This window comes from Chenopodium album, chromosome 24, assembly GCF_948465745.1.
Source record: "Chenopodium album chromosome 24, dcCheAlbu1.1, whole genome shotgun sequence".
In the NCBI taxonomy this organism is placed as follows: domain Eukaryota; kingdom Viridiplantae; phylum Streptophyta; class Magnoliopsida; order Caryophyllales; family Amaranthaceae; genus Chenopodium; species Chenopodium album.
The window spans coordinates 14,733,284-14,751,497 of record NC_137857.1 but is presented as its reverse complement, the minus strand read 5'-3'; the positions used below and the strand labels follow the sequence as shown (position 1 = coordinate 14,751,497).

The window sequence follows — 18,214 nt, the reverse complement described above, 5'->3', positions numbered from 1 at the left end:
TATAATAATTCTTAAACTACGGTAGAAAGAAGACACGCTGGGAAACTACGAACTAATTGTACTGCACATGCTACATTTTACAGGATACTATTATTTGCAACAAATGTCTTGATAACATGAGTATGGTGTTTACATGATAGTTAAACCATGAGGGATACTAAAGTCTTTTCAGGGACACCACAACATTCTTTATAGATTTACGGAGTGTTCAGATTTAAATTTACCCAGCATTAATTTTGATCTCACATCTCAAAAAGAATTTAAAATTTATATTTATATATAGAAGTAGAGAATGTAATTGGAAACATACCTGATGAACAATCTCCCCATCAGGATTTAGGACCCGTCAATGAAAGAAAACCCATGTTCCAACATGAAGATATCTTCTTCCATCAAGAGAGGGTGACAGTCACTTGTATAAGTTATTAAATTGGGGAGATGGCTCATTGCAGCTTTAGAAGGAAAATACTTCAAATTGGGCAAGCGTAAAAGAGACAGATTTCTGAGTGATGTCAATTTCCCCAGCCAGTCGGGTATCCTTGCCAAAATAAAATCTTCGATTGTCAAACATTGGAGTGCCCTCAAATATTGGAGCTGATTGGGAAGAAGAGCAGTTTGTGTATCACCAATCAATATTAATTTTTCGAGAGATTTGCAGACAGGACTATCTTCACCCAAGTCTCTAACTAGTTGTATAACATCAGTGCACAGTTCCCTTAAACAAGGAAGACTGCCCAACCCTACTGGATTTTCGACTTTGTAACAACCATCTACCACCATTTCTTCCAATGACTTGCAACATCGAAACCCTTCCTCAGGTAATGTAATACACAGCTTCTTACAATATTGTATTGTTAAGAACCGAAGATATCTCAAGTTCTCCAATTTCAGATTTCCCTCAGCTTCACACCTATAAATCTTCAGGGAGATGAGGTTGGGAAGTGAGGAACCTCCTTCAACTAACCATTTTGGAAATCTAGTACCGCAATAATTCAAGATCTCAAACATTTTCAAATTGGCATTGGGTTGCAGGGCTTCTAGAATTTCATCATCATTGGGAATTTTCTTTTTTATCATCAAGTAGTCTGTATGAACCCAATTGAAAGCTAAACTCTTAAGATATAACTTGTTGTCCAGAAGTAAGCTGCCGGCTTCTTTTTTACCACTTAAATTACATAAATTATAGAGTTTCAATGTACCCCTAAGATAAATCAATGACCCTAGTTCACTCAATCTCCCACCCCATTTTTTTATTAAGTTTATAGACGGTAAAGTTTGTAAAGCAGTCAAATTACCCAACCCCAAAGGTACACCAATGTCATAATCATAGAGGATGTGCCTTAAATTTACTAAATTACCCATTTCTTTTGGAAAAATACTCTTATCTGGGTCTGATCCTAATTGATTATGCTTATATATACATAATGTTTGCAAATGGTAAAGTTTGGCGATGAAACTCAAACCATAGCTAGCACTACTTCCAACGTACCTCAGATGTTTTAAGCTACCCAACAGCTCCCAATCAAAATCCTCACTCCAATTTTGTCCTATATCTAACACCCTCAAGTGGTTAAAGTTTAACAAAAAATGTAAACTAGGACCTTCAAGTTTCTTATTGTAAAATAAGCATGTTCTCATCCTTTTTGTAGAAGATGTGAGAGTGAGCTCTTTGCTTTTAGAATGTTTAGGAACTATCAAGTGTCGAACCTCATTTGACATTTTATCTTCATCTGAAAACAAGCACTCTCCCATTGAAATAACACGTGCAAGAGACCATACTAGATCATGCATCTTAAATGTCTTCACTTTGCCAAATTCATCCATCTTTGGCTCTTGAAAAAGGGAATTATTCAGCAAATGCTCGATATATTCTTCGCCTTTATCCTCCATTTCCACATACGGGTGCAAAAAGCCTTGTGCCATCCACATGTATATCAACTTTTGCTTTTCAATGATGTCATCTTCTTCGAAAATGGCACAATAAGCAAAGCATTTTTTCAAAGCAATGCATGGCAAGTAGTCATAACTTAATCTCAAGGAAGGTAAAATGCCATTCTTATCCTTATTCGTCCACAAATGACTTTTCTCAAACTCCTTCCACATCTCTATATCTTTATCCCTTAGCAAGTCTCCTAGTGCTTTTATGGCTAGAGGAACGCCTCCACAGTTCTTCATCATCCTCCTTGCAATCAACTCTTTCTCACTGCCAACTAGATTATCATCATTTATTCTCACCATAAGAAGAGCCCAACTGTCACCTTCACTCAATCCCTGCAACATATAAATTGATGGCTTTTTAATGGTTATTTTACCTTCACTATCATAACAATTTGTTACCATTTTTCCTACAGCAAATTTGTCACGTGAAGTCACTAATACAATAGTACCACGTGATCCACCAATTTCTTCTAGCGTGGATTTCAAGGGTTCCCAATCAATTGTATCCCATACGTCATCCAATATGAGTAAATACCTCTTTTCCTCCAACTTTTCACGAAGCCTTAATATCAATGCATGTCTATCTCTCATGTTTGAAGATTCTTTGAAAACTATCTCCACCATTCTATTTAAAACATCGAGTAGATCAAAACTAGAAGAGATGACAAGCCAAATAACCATGTAGTTGAAGAATTTTGTCACCTCATGTACCTTGGAAATGCGTTTACACAATGTTGTCTTTCCCAGACCTACCATTGAAGTAAAAGAGCAAAAAAGAAATCAAAATATATTTATATTAAAGGAGACTAAACTATGCATCCATCGAGTACATCATAGAATGAACTGAACGATTGACAATATCAAGGTAATCATGACACCTAATAAAATTGCAGGACAATAAAAGGCATATCATGCATTTGGATTAGGTGAAAATAGTATCAAAAGTCATGAATAAAATTCAGCAATTTTGTAACACAGAAAAAAAATGAATGTAGAAGTATGTAAAGGAGATGATATGTAGGGTACCTGCCATGCCCACAATGCCTATTACAGTGAGATCTGATAAGTAGCTGTTGTTGGGATCACATAATAACTTAACAAGGTGTGTTAAGTCCTCATCCCTTCCTATGAGTAACTTTTCATCCACATAGTGTCGCATGTTACGAAGCCTTGTCTCTTGATCTTCAATTTGATGAGAGTGTTTACTGTTGTAAACCTCACCTGCAGCAACATGAATAGGTTTAATGCCAAGCTTGTTAGCATCACTGTAGATGTTGCTGATCAAGTTTGTCAAGTCCCTTGCTTTGTGACCCATACGTAAGCTGTAAAAGGGCTTAGAGACTCCACGTAGAAACTTGTCCCTCTTTCGTGTCCGGAATCTAGCCTCTAGAGCTTCATAGGACCATTCGTCCAGCAAGTCGTCAGCATCATAGGCTGCATCTTTGATATTTTTGAGCCAATCAGCCATCAGTGGATTGGTGATTGCCTGGGAATAAGCACCTTGTAACATCCCCATTAATCGACTGAGTTGTACTTGAAGCTCCTCTAACTCTTTCTTGAATCCCCAAGCTAGCTTGATTTCGGCGTTGATACGTGACAACACTATTCCAATCACTCTATGAGCTTCGCTTGCTATAAGTCCACCTACCGCATTTTCCACTATGGCGCTCATATCTTTCAACAAATTCAAACAAAGCAAAGAAGATATATATTGTTACTGCAAAAAAAAGATGGAATTGAGTAGGAAAACACTCTGAATTATTTAAAGCACAACAAAGAAATCGACCAATAAGTATAAGAGAAATAAAGACTTATCCTTGTTCAAGATAGGCAACTAAGACAAGTCTATAAATTAATCAAAGTTTAGTTGAAGATAAGACTATAAGATGACTTATCATTCTTGTGTGGGATGCTTATTATCCTTGTATTCTTATAGACTTATCTTTAATTGATCAACGTATGTATGTATTGATCAAAGTATGTATCTGGTATATATGTCTATAAGATGACTTATCAAAGTACTATGTAGGGCATCTTTTATGCTTTCTGCTTCTTTTCTTTATTTTAGTTTTAAAGGTTTGTCCTACTATTCTGGTTGCTAAACATGCTCCAGACTTTGCTACTTTTGATCAAGTGGATGCTACCACTATGATGTAATATATTGATGATCCACTTTTGCGTAAAAAAAAATGTAGGGCATCTTCCTATGTGCTAAAAGGACTGATCACAATGTTTGTAAAATTGTAAGTTGTAACCCATAGAATTTTCAACCTACCAAACTATTAATATCAATAATCTTGGCCTCATTTTCTTTTAGAAAATTGTTTTTACTTTTTCATGATTGAGGCCTTATTAGTTAAGGTACTACTTTCCCTTATTTTTATTAAGCTGAAATTATTTTTATTGAACTGAAATTATTTTTGCTAAGCTTACTTTTATTGAAGCGATAAAATTATGTAACTAATTCTCTGTTATATTTTTTTTTCAATAATTCACAACAATAATACCACTTTTTACATGTTTACCTTTTCAAAATTAGAATTTGTTATATACACCCACCCAATTAATCCAAGGTTAATGCTTGCTCTTTATTTGATGATTAAATAAAATACGATCATCAATATGAAAACAAATACTTACGGGTGTATCACTGACCTGTTACAGCCGGTGGATTGATCTAAGTGGCGCTGACTGTGCTTAATCAACCACCCAATTGACCATTCTCCTTATCCCGTGAGTACTAGCTCCTCTGAATTTCCTCAGAAATATACTCCTTTGAATTCTCCTTCCTTTCCCTGTCACATAAACATGCCATGGCAAAATCAAATTCGGCTTGATCGTCATCATCGAAATGAGCTGCAACTTTTAAATAGAGTGTTACCAAAACATGGATTGAAGTTTCATGGTGCTTGTTATGGCCTGTATAACCGCACAAAGCTAATGCTCTATGAATGTCATGAGTTGTTCACATCTTGAAATTACAATTTAAATTGATTTTTAAAAACCCCAAAAATTAGGGGTTCAATTGGATTTTTTTTTTTAAATTAATTTTTAATTTCCTGTGTGTAGAACTAGAACAGTGGGTTTTAAGATTTTAATTTTCAAAGTTTGGGTGCTCGAAAGTATTACCTTGCAAACGTGCTTTTAATCTTTAACTAGTGTTTAGCCCGGACGATGCCCCGGGTCGATACGTTAATATTTTTTTTTTTTTTTTTTTTTGAGGAAAGATACGTTAATAATTAATATATTATAGTTTTCATATATTATATTTTAATGTAGATAAAACTTTACTTTTAATATTTTGTATGTGCATAATAGTGTTAAATATTTTTATTTTAGATTTAGTCTAAAAAAATATTGACATGTAAAAGTACAAATAAAACCACTCTCATGATCTACATTAAATATATTTAAGAAGAATAAGTTAACCATATTATTAGATAGCAAAGTTGGTATGACTTCTTATTTATTTTTCAATATGCTCAAGTTCGATTCTTGACAAAAACACTTTTTTCAAATGACACGTGGCATTCACATTTCTAATTGGGTGATGTGGCATGCTCTTGGTGGAAGAGAGGGGTGACACGTTGCATGTATCCTTGATTAGGAACGCCTTTTAATATATAGTATAGATGAGCTTCGATACCCAACAGTCTCTGCATAAGCTCCAATTAAAGTACTAGATTTTTTTTTTCTTTTTTCTTTTTTTTTTTTTTTTTTTTGACATGAGCTTCAATTTTGGTACTTGAAAGACAAAGATATACAAAGAGGCGCACTAGTGGAAAAAATGACATTTGTAACAGCCTATTTGTAACGGGCAGTAGTTTGCCAGTTACAAGAAACCTATTTGTAACGGGCAAAATAACTGTCCGTTACATTAAAGTAGCAAAGTGGTACGGAAAAGAGTATTCGTAACGGGCAAAATAATGTCCGTTACAAAAATCAAGCTATTCGTAACGGGCAGCGTTTTGCCCGATACAAATAAGTTGGGATTCGTAACGTGCACCAATTGCCCGATACGAATAGGTTTAATACTTAAAAACCCTAAAAGCGTGTAACTTCTTATCACTTCACCTTTTCGATCTAGCAGCCGTCTCATACTCCTCTCTCTCCTCTCTCTTACCCTATCTCTCTCTCTCTCTCTCTCTCTTCTCGGATCGCTCTTAACTTTCTCTCCACTTCTCCTTACCTCCATTTTCTTTCTTCTTGCTCCATTATATTGATGAACCTCCCTTCAATTTCCCCTTTTCTGATTTTTTATTTGATTTGATTAATTTTTTTTTTTGTCTGTTTTCTCGATTTGACATTGTTTTTTTATTGTTTGGGGTTGATTAGGTGGGTAACGAAGAAGGATTAAGTATTAGAGCTTGATTTTGTAGATCGAAGAGGTTTAATTTGCTATTTTCTGGCACCGATAAGGCGATTATCCGCCAGATCTCTGCAAAACGGCGGCAGCGATACTCCTCCTCGGGTTTTGCCTCTTTCCCTCTCCTCTTTTTCTTGCATTCATGTCGATTTTTTTTTAATTTTTTTGTTTGATGAATTAGGATTTAAGTTAGTTACAGATCTTGAATTTCGTTTTTTAATTTATTTATCGTATTTTGGATGATTCATTTCTTGTTGGTGTTTCAATCTGTTTATGGAATTAGTTAATCGATGATTTTATAGGTTTTGGCTGATGGATATTTTAATTTTGGTGATTATTTTGTTGTGAATTGAGGATTAATTGTTGCGAAGAATGAAATTTTAGTTTGTTTTTTCTGATTTTAATATGAATTTTGTTTATTTTAGGTTGTTTATTTGTAATTATTTGATTGTTATATTTGTTAATTTGCAAAGTGTATTGAATAATTATTTAACTTGATTTATACTTGGGATTCTACAAAATGACAGTTGGTGTGCCTCTGAAAACGAGCAACAAATTAGCCCAATTTAAGTTCTATACTCAAACAGTCAGTTAATTTTGCTTGAATAATTTGGATTCTATATACTCAAACAAATTTTAGGTGATGATGGTGGTTTGAAGGTCGTTTAATTTGGTTGTAGAAATCATCGGCCGTTTAAGTCAACGAAGTTTTTATTAGAGATCTTTGATATTTTGTTATTTTTTTGAAATTCATGTTTGTGATGTCATGTATCTTTATGTGCCTATGTTCGTTATTGTGGCCTATTTCCTTGATTTATGTCTTGTTATGATTTCGGGTATGAACTATTGTAATTTTTGTTGGATGTATCTAGTGGAGTATTCTTCATAGTTCGGTGTATGTAGTAGAAAAGTTACTTTTGTGTGGCTAAGTAGTTAGCAGTTCCATCTTTCTTAATCACATTGCATTTGCAGCTAATGTTATATTGTTAAATTAAGCCTTATAATTCGTATGTAGCTTTTGTCTCACTTTTTAAATCACGAAGTCCTTAATGTACTCATTTTGTTTCTCCAACATTTTGTTTTGGCATTTATTTGTTATCTTTGACATTATATCCAATCTGCAGGGTGTTGGCTAAGTGTAGGAAATAAAAATAGATAAGTAAAGGTTTAAGAATTTGAAGATGTGAAGCATGTCCCTGAGCAAGGTAACTTCTCACAATCTAATAGCCTTTCTGTCCGAAATCAATTGTCTTATCACAGCCTTCAACTCTTACATTGATGACTGTTCTTGTTGATCAGCATTTCATTTGGAGGCTTTAAGGGTGGATCGCAACAATACTCAGATAACTCACTCAGTATCAAGGGCTTATATAACTTCTACGAGTCAGGTATTGAATAAAATTTACACCTGTCTAAATCTTTTCAAATCCTTTGGCTAATAGTACTTGCAAGGAAGTAGAAATCCTGTTCACTTTGATAGCTCTGTATTTTTTTTTACAGCACAACCCAAGTGATAACTCATCAGACATGTTTTAAGGACTTGAAATACGGTCTACTTTACTTCCGACGTAGCAAAAGGTATGGTCTAAGCATTGAAAATTGATAGAAAATATAAACATACGTAAGAGTTGAGCTTGGAATTTTTTTTAATGAACTTTGTTTGTCTTCTAGTCTTCTGTTGTTTGTCGAAACATATGACATGGAATGGAGAGTTCAAGTTTGTGTTTAGTTTTAAATAATCATCAGCTTTAATAGAATTCTAGCTTCATATGATAAGGCCTTATCATTTTGTTGTTCAAAGTGTTGTGCCGAGTTAAAATTATTGCCGCTCATATTGAGCTTTTCTCTTACATTATATAGTAGGTCTAGATGGAAGTAAATTTTCTTATAAGGTCAAGGCCATTTTGAATCATTTATCCCCCAGTTATTCTCTCTATTACCTATGCTGGAAATTTAATCCTTTTAAGTGTTTACGTTTAACAAAATAGTGATGCGTTGAGTAATTCAACTCTTTTATTATTCTTCTTTAATAATATAAGAGTTTAATTACTCAACTGGCCATGAATGGTTGATTGGTTCAATTGATGCATATGTGTTTGTTGTAGTTGCGTTGAGTACTTGAGTTGTCTTAGAAGCTCTCTCTATCTCACACTCTCATTCTTTCTTTATATTTAATCTCTATTCTTTCTTAAAGAAATCTGGGTATATTCAAGCAAAATAAGTAACTTTCTTTCTCTCTTTGTGTTATTAATTTGGTGTTATCTGTTTTTGTGATTTTGATTTTTTTTTCATTGATTGGATTAGGTGAGAAGGAAAAAATTAAAGATTGGGGACTTTTCTATGTTGCTGCTGCTGCTGCTTATGGTTGCTGCTGCTGCTTATGGTTGCTGCTGCTCTGCTGTTACTATTGCACTAGGAAGTTGTTAAGCTATAATATTATTTACATTTTTTTAAATCATTAACCTTTTACAATATTATGAGTTTGTAAGCAGTTTTTAATTGTAAAATAAATTTGGTGTGTATGACATGATTGATAATACTAGTGCCATGAAAACAAATATTTGGATTTGGATCTCACAGTACTTATTTATAACGGGCATTTTATGTGCCCGTTATTTTTTTTAATTGGATCTCACAGTATTCGTAACGGGCAGAACCTGCCCGTTACAAATAACCCCGTTATTCGTAACGGGCAAAACATGTGCCCGCTACGAATAACGGGGTTATTTGTAACGGGTGTTTGAAATTCCCGTTACAAATAATGGGTTATTCGTAACGGGCAACTGAAACGCCCGTTACGAATAACAATGGCCATCCGTAACGGCCGCATACGTAACGAACGTTGCCCGTTACGGATGGGCCCTTTTTGCCCGTTACGGATGGCCTTTTTTCCACTAGTGGCAAAAGAAATTAGGAGTTGAAAATAAAAGAGATTTTTGGAAAGCAAAATATCGAATTAAGAAGTATTGGTTGATCTCCGGACAGTGATACACATACATTCACTGTATGTAGAACCCACATACATTCCTAATGAGTTGCTGCCACATAAGCAAGAGCCAAAAAAAGAAGAGGGAATATTATGTTGGGGAAATTGATTTACCGGGTCACAAAAATGACACAAAATTGAACAAATTAACACTTCGAGGCCTGAACGAAATCAGTTTCCCAAAGTAATATTTCGACCCTGAATTTACACACCGGGTATTACGAAATTACTAGTAGATACAACGAAGACAATCACAACAGTGTGTAGTATGTTTGTGATCTAATGTAACCAAACTTATGATAATTTATGATGATGACAAATGGGTTTTGCAAATTGTTTTCAAGAAAAATATTCAACTGCCATATTTTTCTCTCGTTCTTTCCTTCATATATCTAAGACATATATATATTGTAGCACTTTTCTCTGCCAAAATTCACCAAAACAACTGACAAAGAACATAGCATAATGGAAGAAAACCGTCATCCACAAAACTGAACTGACGTGCGCCCGATCGGGCCAACCTGAATAGCGATATTCATCATCTCCCTCGCGCCCGATAGGGCGAAGGAGATTAGTCACAAGTCCACCCTCGCGCCCGGTCGGGTGAGCGCCACCCAAATCGTGCGGCTGCGGCTGCTTTAATTTCTCCCTCATAATGGAGGTTCTTCCATCAACAAATAAAACTACTCAAACTTTGTTTCTTCCCTCTTAAGTAAGGTCAAGCTTCTAATACTTGTTTAAGGTAATTACAACACCTTAACCTGAGTAATTAAATTAAACAACAAGAATAATGTCTACCATCTTCTAAACTATTCAACATATTAGGGGGGAAAATTTCACCCTCAATGGCGCTAAGAAGCTACTAAAGCGGGAAAATGATTGGCGAAATATCTTGGCACTTAACCGCATTTAATGCACAAATGATTTTTTTTTTTTTCTAAAATTTCTATTACTTTATCATTGATGGTATCACAACCATTATATAGGTTAATATAATGAGGTCGCCGGAGAAAATGAACAGGACGCCGGTGAAGATTACGGAATCCAACGCCGACAATTGTTACTCAAATGAAGTTATCAGAATTTTCTATTCGGGAGCATGTTTATTGGACAAACAAATTTGATTTTGGACAATCAACAATCCACCATGATCGATTTATTTCTAACATTTCTTTAATTTAATTAAATGAATTTCATTGCACTTATCTATCTCGCTTTTCCCATTAAACAATTAACGGTGAATGGCTAATTAAATTCCAATATATGATATCAATTTACATAATATATATTTTATATTGAAATAATGTCATTCATTTCTCGTAGTAAGATTTCCACGAATTTTCAAACTGGATTCTGAACTTGAACGGGTAATTAATTTTCAGTCCTTGCGACTTTCATGGCTGATACATATATATTTAGTAACAAGAAGAATTGTTTAAGTAAAATCATATTTTTCCACTGATCATGTACAAATTCAAATGTGTTAGATACTAATCAAATTAGTAACAAATCCTATACCGACCTTTATTAAGAAAAAAATTAACTATTTATATTAGCGTATACTAAGTATAAGTAAAATAATTAACTATTTATATTAGCAATTTGCACACTGTAGGGAATATTTCAGGCATTATGATCCCAAACTTGAACCCCATTGTGATCATACACTAAAGTACGGTGGCGTTCCAAAGGGAAAGAAAAGAGAGCAAAAGAGTCGCCAACAAGTTTTAGGAACTTGTAAACCCAAAAGACAATCCAAAGGACCGTCAACTCCATAAGGTCTTGAACCAAACAGGGCTCGGGGATGAGGGTACGAATCCAATCTATAAAAGAAAGGGCCCGCCCTATAAAATAGGCCTCTACTTTGTTCTGCTCGTATTTCATGCGCGCTTTTCGAATAACATACAAACATCATATTAAACCTACCCTGTTTATCTATGTTGGTTGAAATTAATGCACAAACAAATCTATTATTGGCGATCACTTGAGTTAAAATCACATTAGCCTAAACCAAATTATTAATTATCTTATTAAGAGTGATTCCAAGTACAAATTCCCTTTAACAATCATAAAAGGTGTGATCAAGCAATAACAATAAAATATATCAAGCAACATAATAATAAATCAATAAGTAATAATAATAATCATAATATAATGATAATCATGATAAGGCATAATAAAGCTTAAATATAATAGCAAGATCCTAGGCATGATACTAACAAGATTAATAACAAATCCTAGCATGTCACTAAACAATAAAGATCAAAGCTTTAAACCTAACATGGTACTAACATGCTATCACAATATTAGAAAAGAGTAAAGGCACCCTAAACATGATACTAGAAAGCATAAAATAACATCCTAACATGATACTAGAAAGCATTAAAAGCATCCTAACATGATACTAGGAATGTTAAACAATAATAAGCATGCTTTCTACATTGAAAGAGGGTAATAAGATTACATACTTTGAAGCCTCGTACCTCTTTCTAATAACAAAATACACAAGTTAGTAAACTTCAATGAAAGTAATAAAGAACAATCAAAGAATTAAATTGAAATCAAATGAAATAAATTTTTGACTAGATTTGGACCAAACCCTCAGAAAATATCAAACCTTGCACGTCTAGGGCGAAGGCAACTTCGAACTTGGCTAAGAGATTCTAAATCTTGTGAATGCGGAATATTGTATGTAAAAAGGTTGGTTTAGAAAAAGAGAAAGAATAAGCTATATTGCTTAGAGGGAGAACAGAGAGAATTAATGATGAGAGTTGATGAAAGTTGATAGAGAGAATTGATTGGGAGAATTGATGAAAGTTGATGAGAAGTTGATTGTTAGATTGATGACGGGGATCCGAGGACCCTATTTATAAGAAAATAGTCAGAATTTGAAGAGGAATAAAACTCCACGTTGTCGCTAACAAACCGTCCTTGTCGCCAGAAATTTATCCTGTCGCCAGGCGACAGGGTCTGTCGCGAGGCGACAAACCTGTCGTTTGGCGACAGAGACAGTTTTTGCGGATTTTGGTTTTATCATATCTATTGATCTAGAAGTTCAAATAAGACATATAATATGTCGTTGGAAAGTTCTTGAAGTCTACTTTCTAATGCAATTGGAATCAGATTAAAATCTTTTGTAGATAAAAATATATGGCCGAAATAGTAGGACGGTGTCAGTTTTGGATAGAGTTTCGTATATCTTTAATATCTTTTTCGTTATAGCTCGGAATTATTATTATAATATATCATTGGAAAGATAATTTCAAGATCTATCCAAACATATAAAATTTGGATAAAAAATATAAGGCGCGAAAATAATATATGACTATCTTTGAACATGTTTAAATCCGAATAGAATTAGAAAAGTTTTAAAAAAGGAAAGTTTATATTTAAATCAAATTCTATAATCTTATCTTTTCAAAAAAGGATAATTAAGATATTTTAAAAACTTATAGAAGATTCTAATCAATCCTAATTAGTTTAGGAATAGGACTAAACCTTTGGACCCTCCACATGATCATTGGGTCGTAGGTAAAATTCGGTTTGGGCCCAGTTTAGTATTTTGGCCATAACTTCCTCATTATTCATCGGAATTGGGCTTATAATATATCGTTGGAAAGGTCTTTTAAAGCCCCATCCATCTACACCATTATTGGACCCTTATCATGGATGAAACTAAACTGGATTGGACGTTTTTATAAAATAGAGTGGGTTTTCGAAAACAGAAAGAAGGATTTTAATAAAGACTAACCGCAACACTTGACTTTTCACACTTTCACCTTATTCGATTATGGTTTGACGTGACAGGTATTCATCACTGGGTTTGGTTTTGGGGAGACACAAATGGGTGTCTACAGAAGCCCCCACTTTGACTGAGTTTGGAGAAACTTATGTTTCGAAAACAAAAGTCAATGTAGCGATAGGGACGGAGAACAATTTAGAACGTTCTACGATTCCAAATCATTCTTATAACGCCAATACCTGCAAACTAATCATTAGTTAAACAGATAAAAGAGTTAAGAAACGCGTATCTTGCACCGTCGAGCACACGTCTCTGATAGTAACCATTTTACTGTTGCTTCATTTGTTGTTTGTGACAACCTCCATAGTGCCTCGTGAACGCCATTGTTGAAGATAACCATATGTCGTCGCCTTCAATATTCTTGGTGACAATCCTCCACAGTATTTCGGGAACATCGTCGAAAATAACTGTATGTCGTCATCTTCAGGGTTGTGGCCGTACGTCGCCACGGCAGTGCATTGCCGCTATAGACAATCTCTTCTTTACCTTGAGGGACCGTCGAAGGTGACCTTATTTCGCCATCTTCAAAATTTGTGACAACTCTCCACATCATAGGGAACGCTGTCTATCATTGCTGCTACATCTCGAGCTTTTCCTTGAATCATGGTGACAACCTTCCCAATCATAGCGAATGTCGTCGAAGACCGCCTCATCACGAACCGCTCTTCTCAAATCTAGGTGACAACCTCCACAATCTTAGCGAATGTTGTCGAAGACCGCTCATCTCGTGCTATCTTCTCAAATCTTGATGACAACTTCCACAAGCTTAGCGAAGGTCGTCAAAGATTGCCCATCTCGTGCTATCTTCTCAAATTTTGATGACAACTTCCACAATCTTAGCAAAGGTCGTCGAAGATCGCCCATCTCGTGCTATCTTCTCAAATCTTGATGACAACTTCCACAATCTTAGCGAAGGTCGTTGTCGAAGATTGCTCATCTCGTGCTATCTTCTCAAATCAAGTGATAATCTTAGCACCCGTGGGGTCAGGGCCCGCGTCCGCGGCTGCTGGTGCGTGGTTGTGCTGCTACGCAAAGCTGCTGCGCGTGTGGCTGCTCGGGTGTGCTACTGCGTGTGGCAGCTTGGGCAGCGTGACTAGATGCTCGGGCTCGCTGCCTTGATGCTCGGGGCTGCTACCTTGAAACTCGTGCTTGCGAAGCTTGCTCGGTTGCTTGACTTTCATGCTTGGCTTCCCTAACTTGGCTCTGTTGACTTCCTTGAATGCACTTGAGCTTCCTCCTCGATAATTAAATCCCAGGAAGCTCGACACACCTACAAAACAAGTCAAAGAAACGGTGAAGCGAGAGAAACAGCCGAGAAATGAATAAAATAATAAGAAAATCGTTAAAAGCACGCATTTCTCTAAACTAACACACAAACACGCAAATCAAGCATTATTCCCTAAAAACATGACATAAAAGACTATAAACGAGCATAAAAATATGAAGAAAACTTATCCTAAGAGTGCCAAAAATGGCACGCATCTATTACATTTGAATACAAAAGTTTAGAGAACCCCATTAAAAACATGTGTGAAGTTGTAGTTGATTTTATCAAGTTACATATTATATTAGTAACGAGGTACAAAATTGTAGTATCAATAGATACTAATGTGAAAAGTGTTTTGAATTTTAGTTGGTCTTACTACTCTTTGTAATAACTATTTTTGATATTTTATAAGTAACATGAATATAAGATATGTATCATAAACTACTAACAAAAACATTAGGGCTTAAGTTAAACAGTATTTCCAAGAGAAGGAAAGGATAACCGTCTTTCATTATTATACATAAGATAGCTTGCATACATATACAAATGAAGACTTTTCAGTTACATTTTTATAAAGAATGAAACACAATCCAATTATTATTTTTTCAACGGAATTATTAATATCTCGATGCTAGTCTAGTAAGCATTTGAGAAGAAATAATACATTAATATAATTTTATATTACGTAACATAGAAAGTTCCTTTGGCAAGTAAAATAATGCTTTTTAATTGTTTTAAGGTGATCCATCGACAAGATTTATAATATTTTCTTTATTATTTTTCTCGTGTATGACACAATGAAATCTTACACTATATTATTATTTCAATTGCTAAAAACTTATTATTGCTAAGATTTTCCATTTTGTTTATAACTAATTTCATGAATCAGCATTTCCTGTTACTAATTAAGAAGTATTAAATTAAAGTTTTTCTGTTACAAAAAAACGGTTACTAATTAATATACTAACTTATTGAACAAAAATGGGGTGAGTTGGGGTGGGGGGGGGGCTTAATAATAATAATAATAATAATAAGCAAATGAAAACATTTCAATCAAATATTTTATATGTAGATGAAATACAAGCCAATGATTATTTTTTTTAGGGGACCTTATCAAATCGTGATGCTAGTGTATTAAGGATTTGAGAAGAAATAAGACATTTATTACAATTTGATACTCGGTAACATAGAAAGTTCCTTTGACAAGTATACACTTTTTAATTGTTTGGACGTGATCCTTCAATAAATTTATAGTATTTACTTCATTATTTTGAATTGGCGTATGACATTTTTCACAATAAATGATTTTTTGAATTGCTAAAAAATCATCATTGCTAAATTATCCATATTCTTTACTTGATAGAGTGGCCTTTTTTCCTCTAAACATGAATGTATTTTAAAGAAATACAATTATACATGATCAACGCCACGATAAAATTACATATACTTTTTTGTACCCTTTGGTAGTTATAATTACCAAAACAATAATTACACAAGATCACTATAAAGGTAACAACAAAAAAAATAAAATAAAAGGGAGAGACAAAGCTTTCAAACAATCACGTAACTCAGAATCGATATGTTCTTACCAAATATACTTTCCTATGTTACTAAAAATCATAGTATGAATTGTTATATCGTTTTCAGATTTTTTTCGTACCAAATATAGTTTCCAGAGTTACTAAAAAAATATCTAATAACATTGTTCGAATATTTTAGGGGTTTTCCGCCATCGTCGTCGACGACCTCAGCCCTTTCTCAACCATTATGGTATTCCAACAAAAATCCAAATCCATTTGAAATCGATAGGAAGAGAAGACTCATTTCACTAATTCAATTGAAAATGGGTATATTTAGCAAACATACCCATTTACGAATTGGATATGATTAATGGAGGAAGAATAAGTCAATTACACAATAACTCTACAAATAATATATATATATGTTTACATAATTAACGGGAATAAATCCAATTCGTAAACCCCCAAATCGAAAATTCTACAACCTAATTAGGAAAAATTGCTCCCATTAATATGAACTTTGCCTCGTCTGCCCAAATTAATCCGTATTTTCGATTATTATCTATCACTCCCAACTTTAGGGGGTATTATTTTTTATTGCATCCAAATGACTTGCAACCGGTTAATTAGGTAAACATTTGTGAATTATTTTTTTTTTTGCACACATGTCAATATGTAATTGGTTAAAAAAAATAGAGAAAATAAAAAAAATGTACAAAAAAAAAATCCTAAAACTAACTCAGCAGCTGCTGCACCTCCAGCACCACACCACCACCATCGACACACGCCCTGCTCACCACACTACCACCACCGACACACTCCCTTCCTAGCCGTTACTAACTAAAAACCCATCAAAGGCCTAAACGACCGTTTCCCCACCAAAATTGGCCACCAAAAGTGGCCACAACGCAACGCCCCTCTCCAAAATCGACCACAAATGGCCGAAATTGGCCGATGTTGGGGCTGAATACCCTAAATCGGCCGTTAGTGGCCGATTTCGTGGCTGATTGTCGAAGGGGTAAGGGTGGGGAGGGTTAATTTTGTGGCTGATTGTCGAAGGGAAATGGGTGGAAAAAGGGTTTTTGGGGGTGGAGGAGGGGTTTTCAGGGGTGGGGGAAGGGAAGGGGTGGCCGGACGGAGGTTTCCGGCAGCGGAGGAGGGGTTTACGGGGGTGGGCGTGAATTTCCGGCGGGGTGGGGTGGTGATGGAGTGTTTTCCGGGAATGGGGGGTTGGCTGGGTTTGGTAGTTTTTATTTATTTATTTATTTATTGTTTTTTTTTCTTTTTTTTGAATTTTTTTTTGGACCTATCACGTGTTGACACGTGTCTAGGTAACTTGCTACATCAGGTTGGATGACATGTTGGGTGCAATAGAAATTAATACTCCCTAAAGTTGGGACTGATATATAATAATCGAAAGTATAGATTTATTTGGGCGGACGAGGCAAAGTTCAGATTAATGGGAGCAATTTTTCCTAAAAATTAAAGGAGGTAGTAATAAATTAATTACATTGGAAATGACATGTAATTTGAAATTCAAACCTTTGAATTATCATTCAAATTTGAATGAAATTTGAAAACAAGTGGATCTTGGGCCCCAAACAAAGAACCTATGACATAATGCCATGTCACAATGTATGTGGCTCCCACATACAATGAATGTATATGTAGCGTTTTCGGTTGATCTCCCTGTTGCATTAATCGCGGAAATTTAGTGTAACGCAACTCCTTGACTCTTGGGCAATGAATGATTTTAGAGGGAAAATAAAAAAAAGGAAAATTTGACAGGTAAAATTATGACCTTTGTTCCGTCCGTTTAAAATAAAACGACCTTTTGAAATTCTCACAATAAAACGATCTTTTACCCCTATTTTTTTAAAATAGGACATTTTACTAGTAACCGGCTAAAACTTGTTCAACTGTTCAATGGTGAGGGTTGACTCTTGTTTTCCCTCCTAAATTACCAACATGACATTTATTACCCAACTACCCATAGCTAGGGATGGCAACGGGTCGGATCTGGACCGGGTCTGGATGGACCCGCATCCAGATCCGTTTTTCAACAATGGATCCAGATCCGCCCCGGATCTGTCGAGTCTAGAAATTAAAGACCCAGATCCAGATCCGACGGATCCAACGGATCTGAGTCCGGGTCCGGGTCCAAAACGGGTCCTGCACATAATTGCAAATTACAAAAAAAAAAACAAAATCACAACATAAATACATATTAAAAACACAAAAAATCGCAAGATTTGTAACTATAAATTGGAGAAGGAAGCATAAACATGTACGGTGATAGACTAGCCAAAAATAAAAAAAAATACCAAGTACAAAT

General features: G+C 34.9%; 1 protein-coding gene and 1 long non-coding RNA gene across 2 annotated transcripts; one reads left to right on the top strand and one right to left on the bottom strand.

Moving 5' to 3' along the window:
* Positions 1-336: 336 nt before the first annotated feature.
* Positions 337-3,610, bottom strand: LOC145610592 (putative disease resistance protein RGA3). Its single transcript, XM_081665903.1, has 2 exons — positions 2,965-3,610; positions 337-2,687 (listed from the first exon to the last, which is right to left on the bottom strand). The coding sequence occupies exons 1-2, from the start codon at positions 3,608-3,610 to the stop codon at positions 337-339; spliced, it is 2,997 nt and encodes a 998-aa protein (XP_081522029.1).
* A 2,410-nt stretch (positions 3,611-6,020) lies between these two features.
* Positions 6,021-8,876, top strand: LOC145612352 (uncharacterized). Its single transcript, XR_014106582.1, has 5 exons — positions 6,021-6,409; positions 7,429-7,509; positions 7,604-7,692; positions 7,805-7,882; positions 8,609-8,876. It is a non-coding gene; the product is annotated as an uncharacterized LOC145612352 (long non-coding RNA).
* Positions 8,877-18,214: the final 9,338 nt, after the last annotated feature.

What these genes read in the sequence shown, in the direction of transcription:
- LOC145610592 (XM_081665903.1), bottom strand. Translation starts at nt 3,610, where the DNA reads ATGAGCGCCATAGTGGAAAATGCGGTAGGTGGACTTATAGCAAGCGAA. An exon ending in AGGCATTGTGGGCATGGCAG is followed by an intron (nt 2,688 to 2,964) that starts GTACCCTACATA and finishes CTTCAATGGTAG; the next exon opens with GTCTGGGAAAGACAACATTG.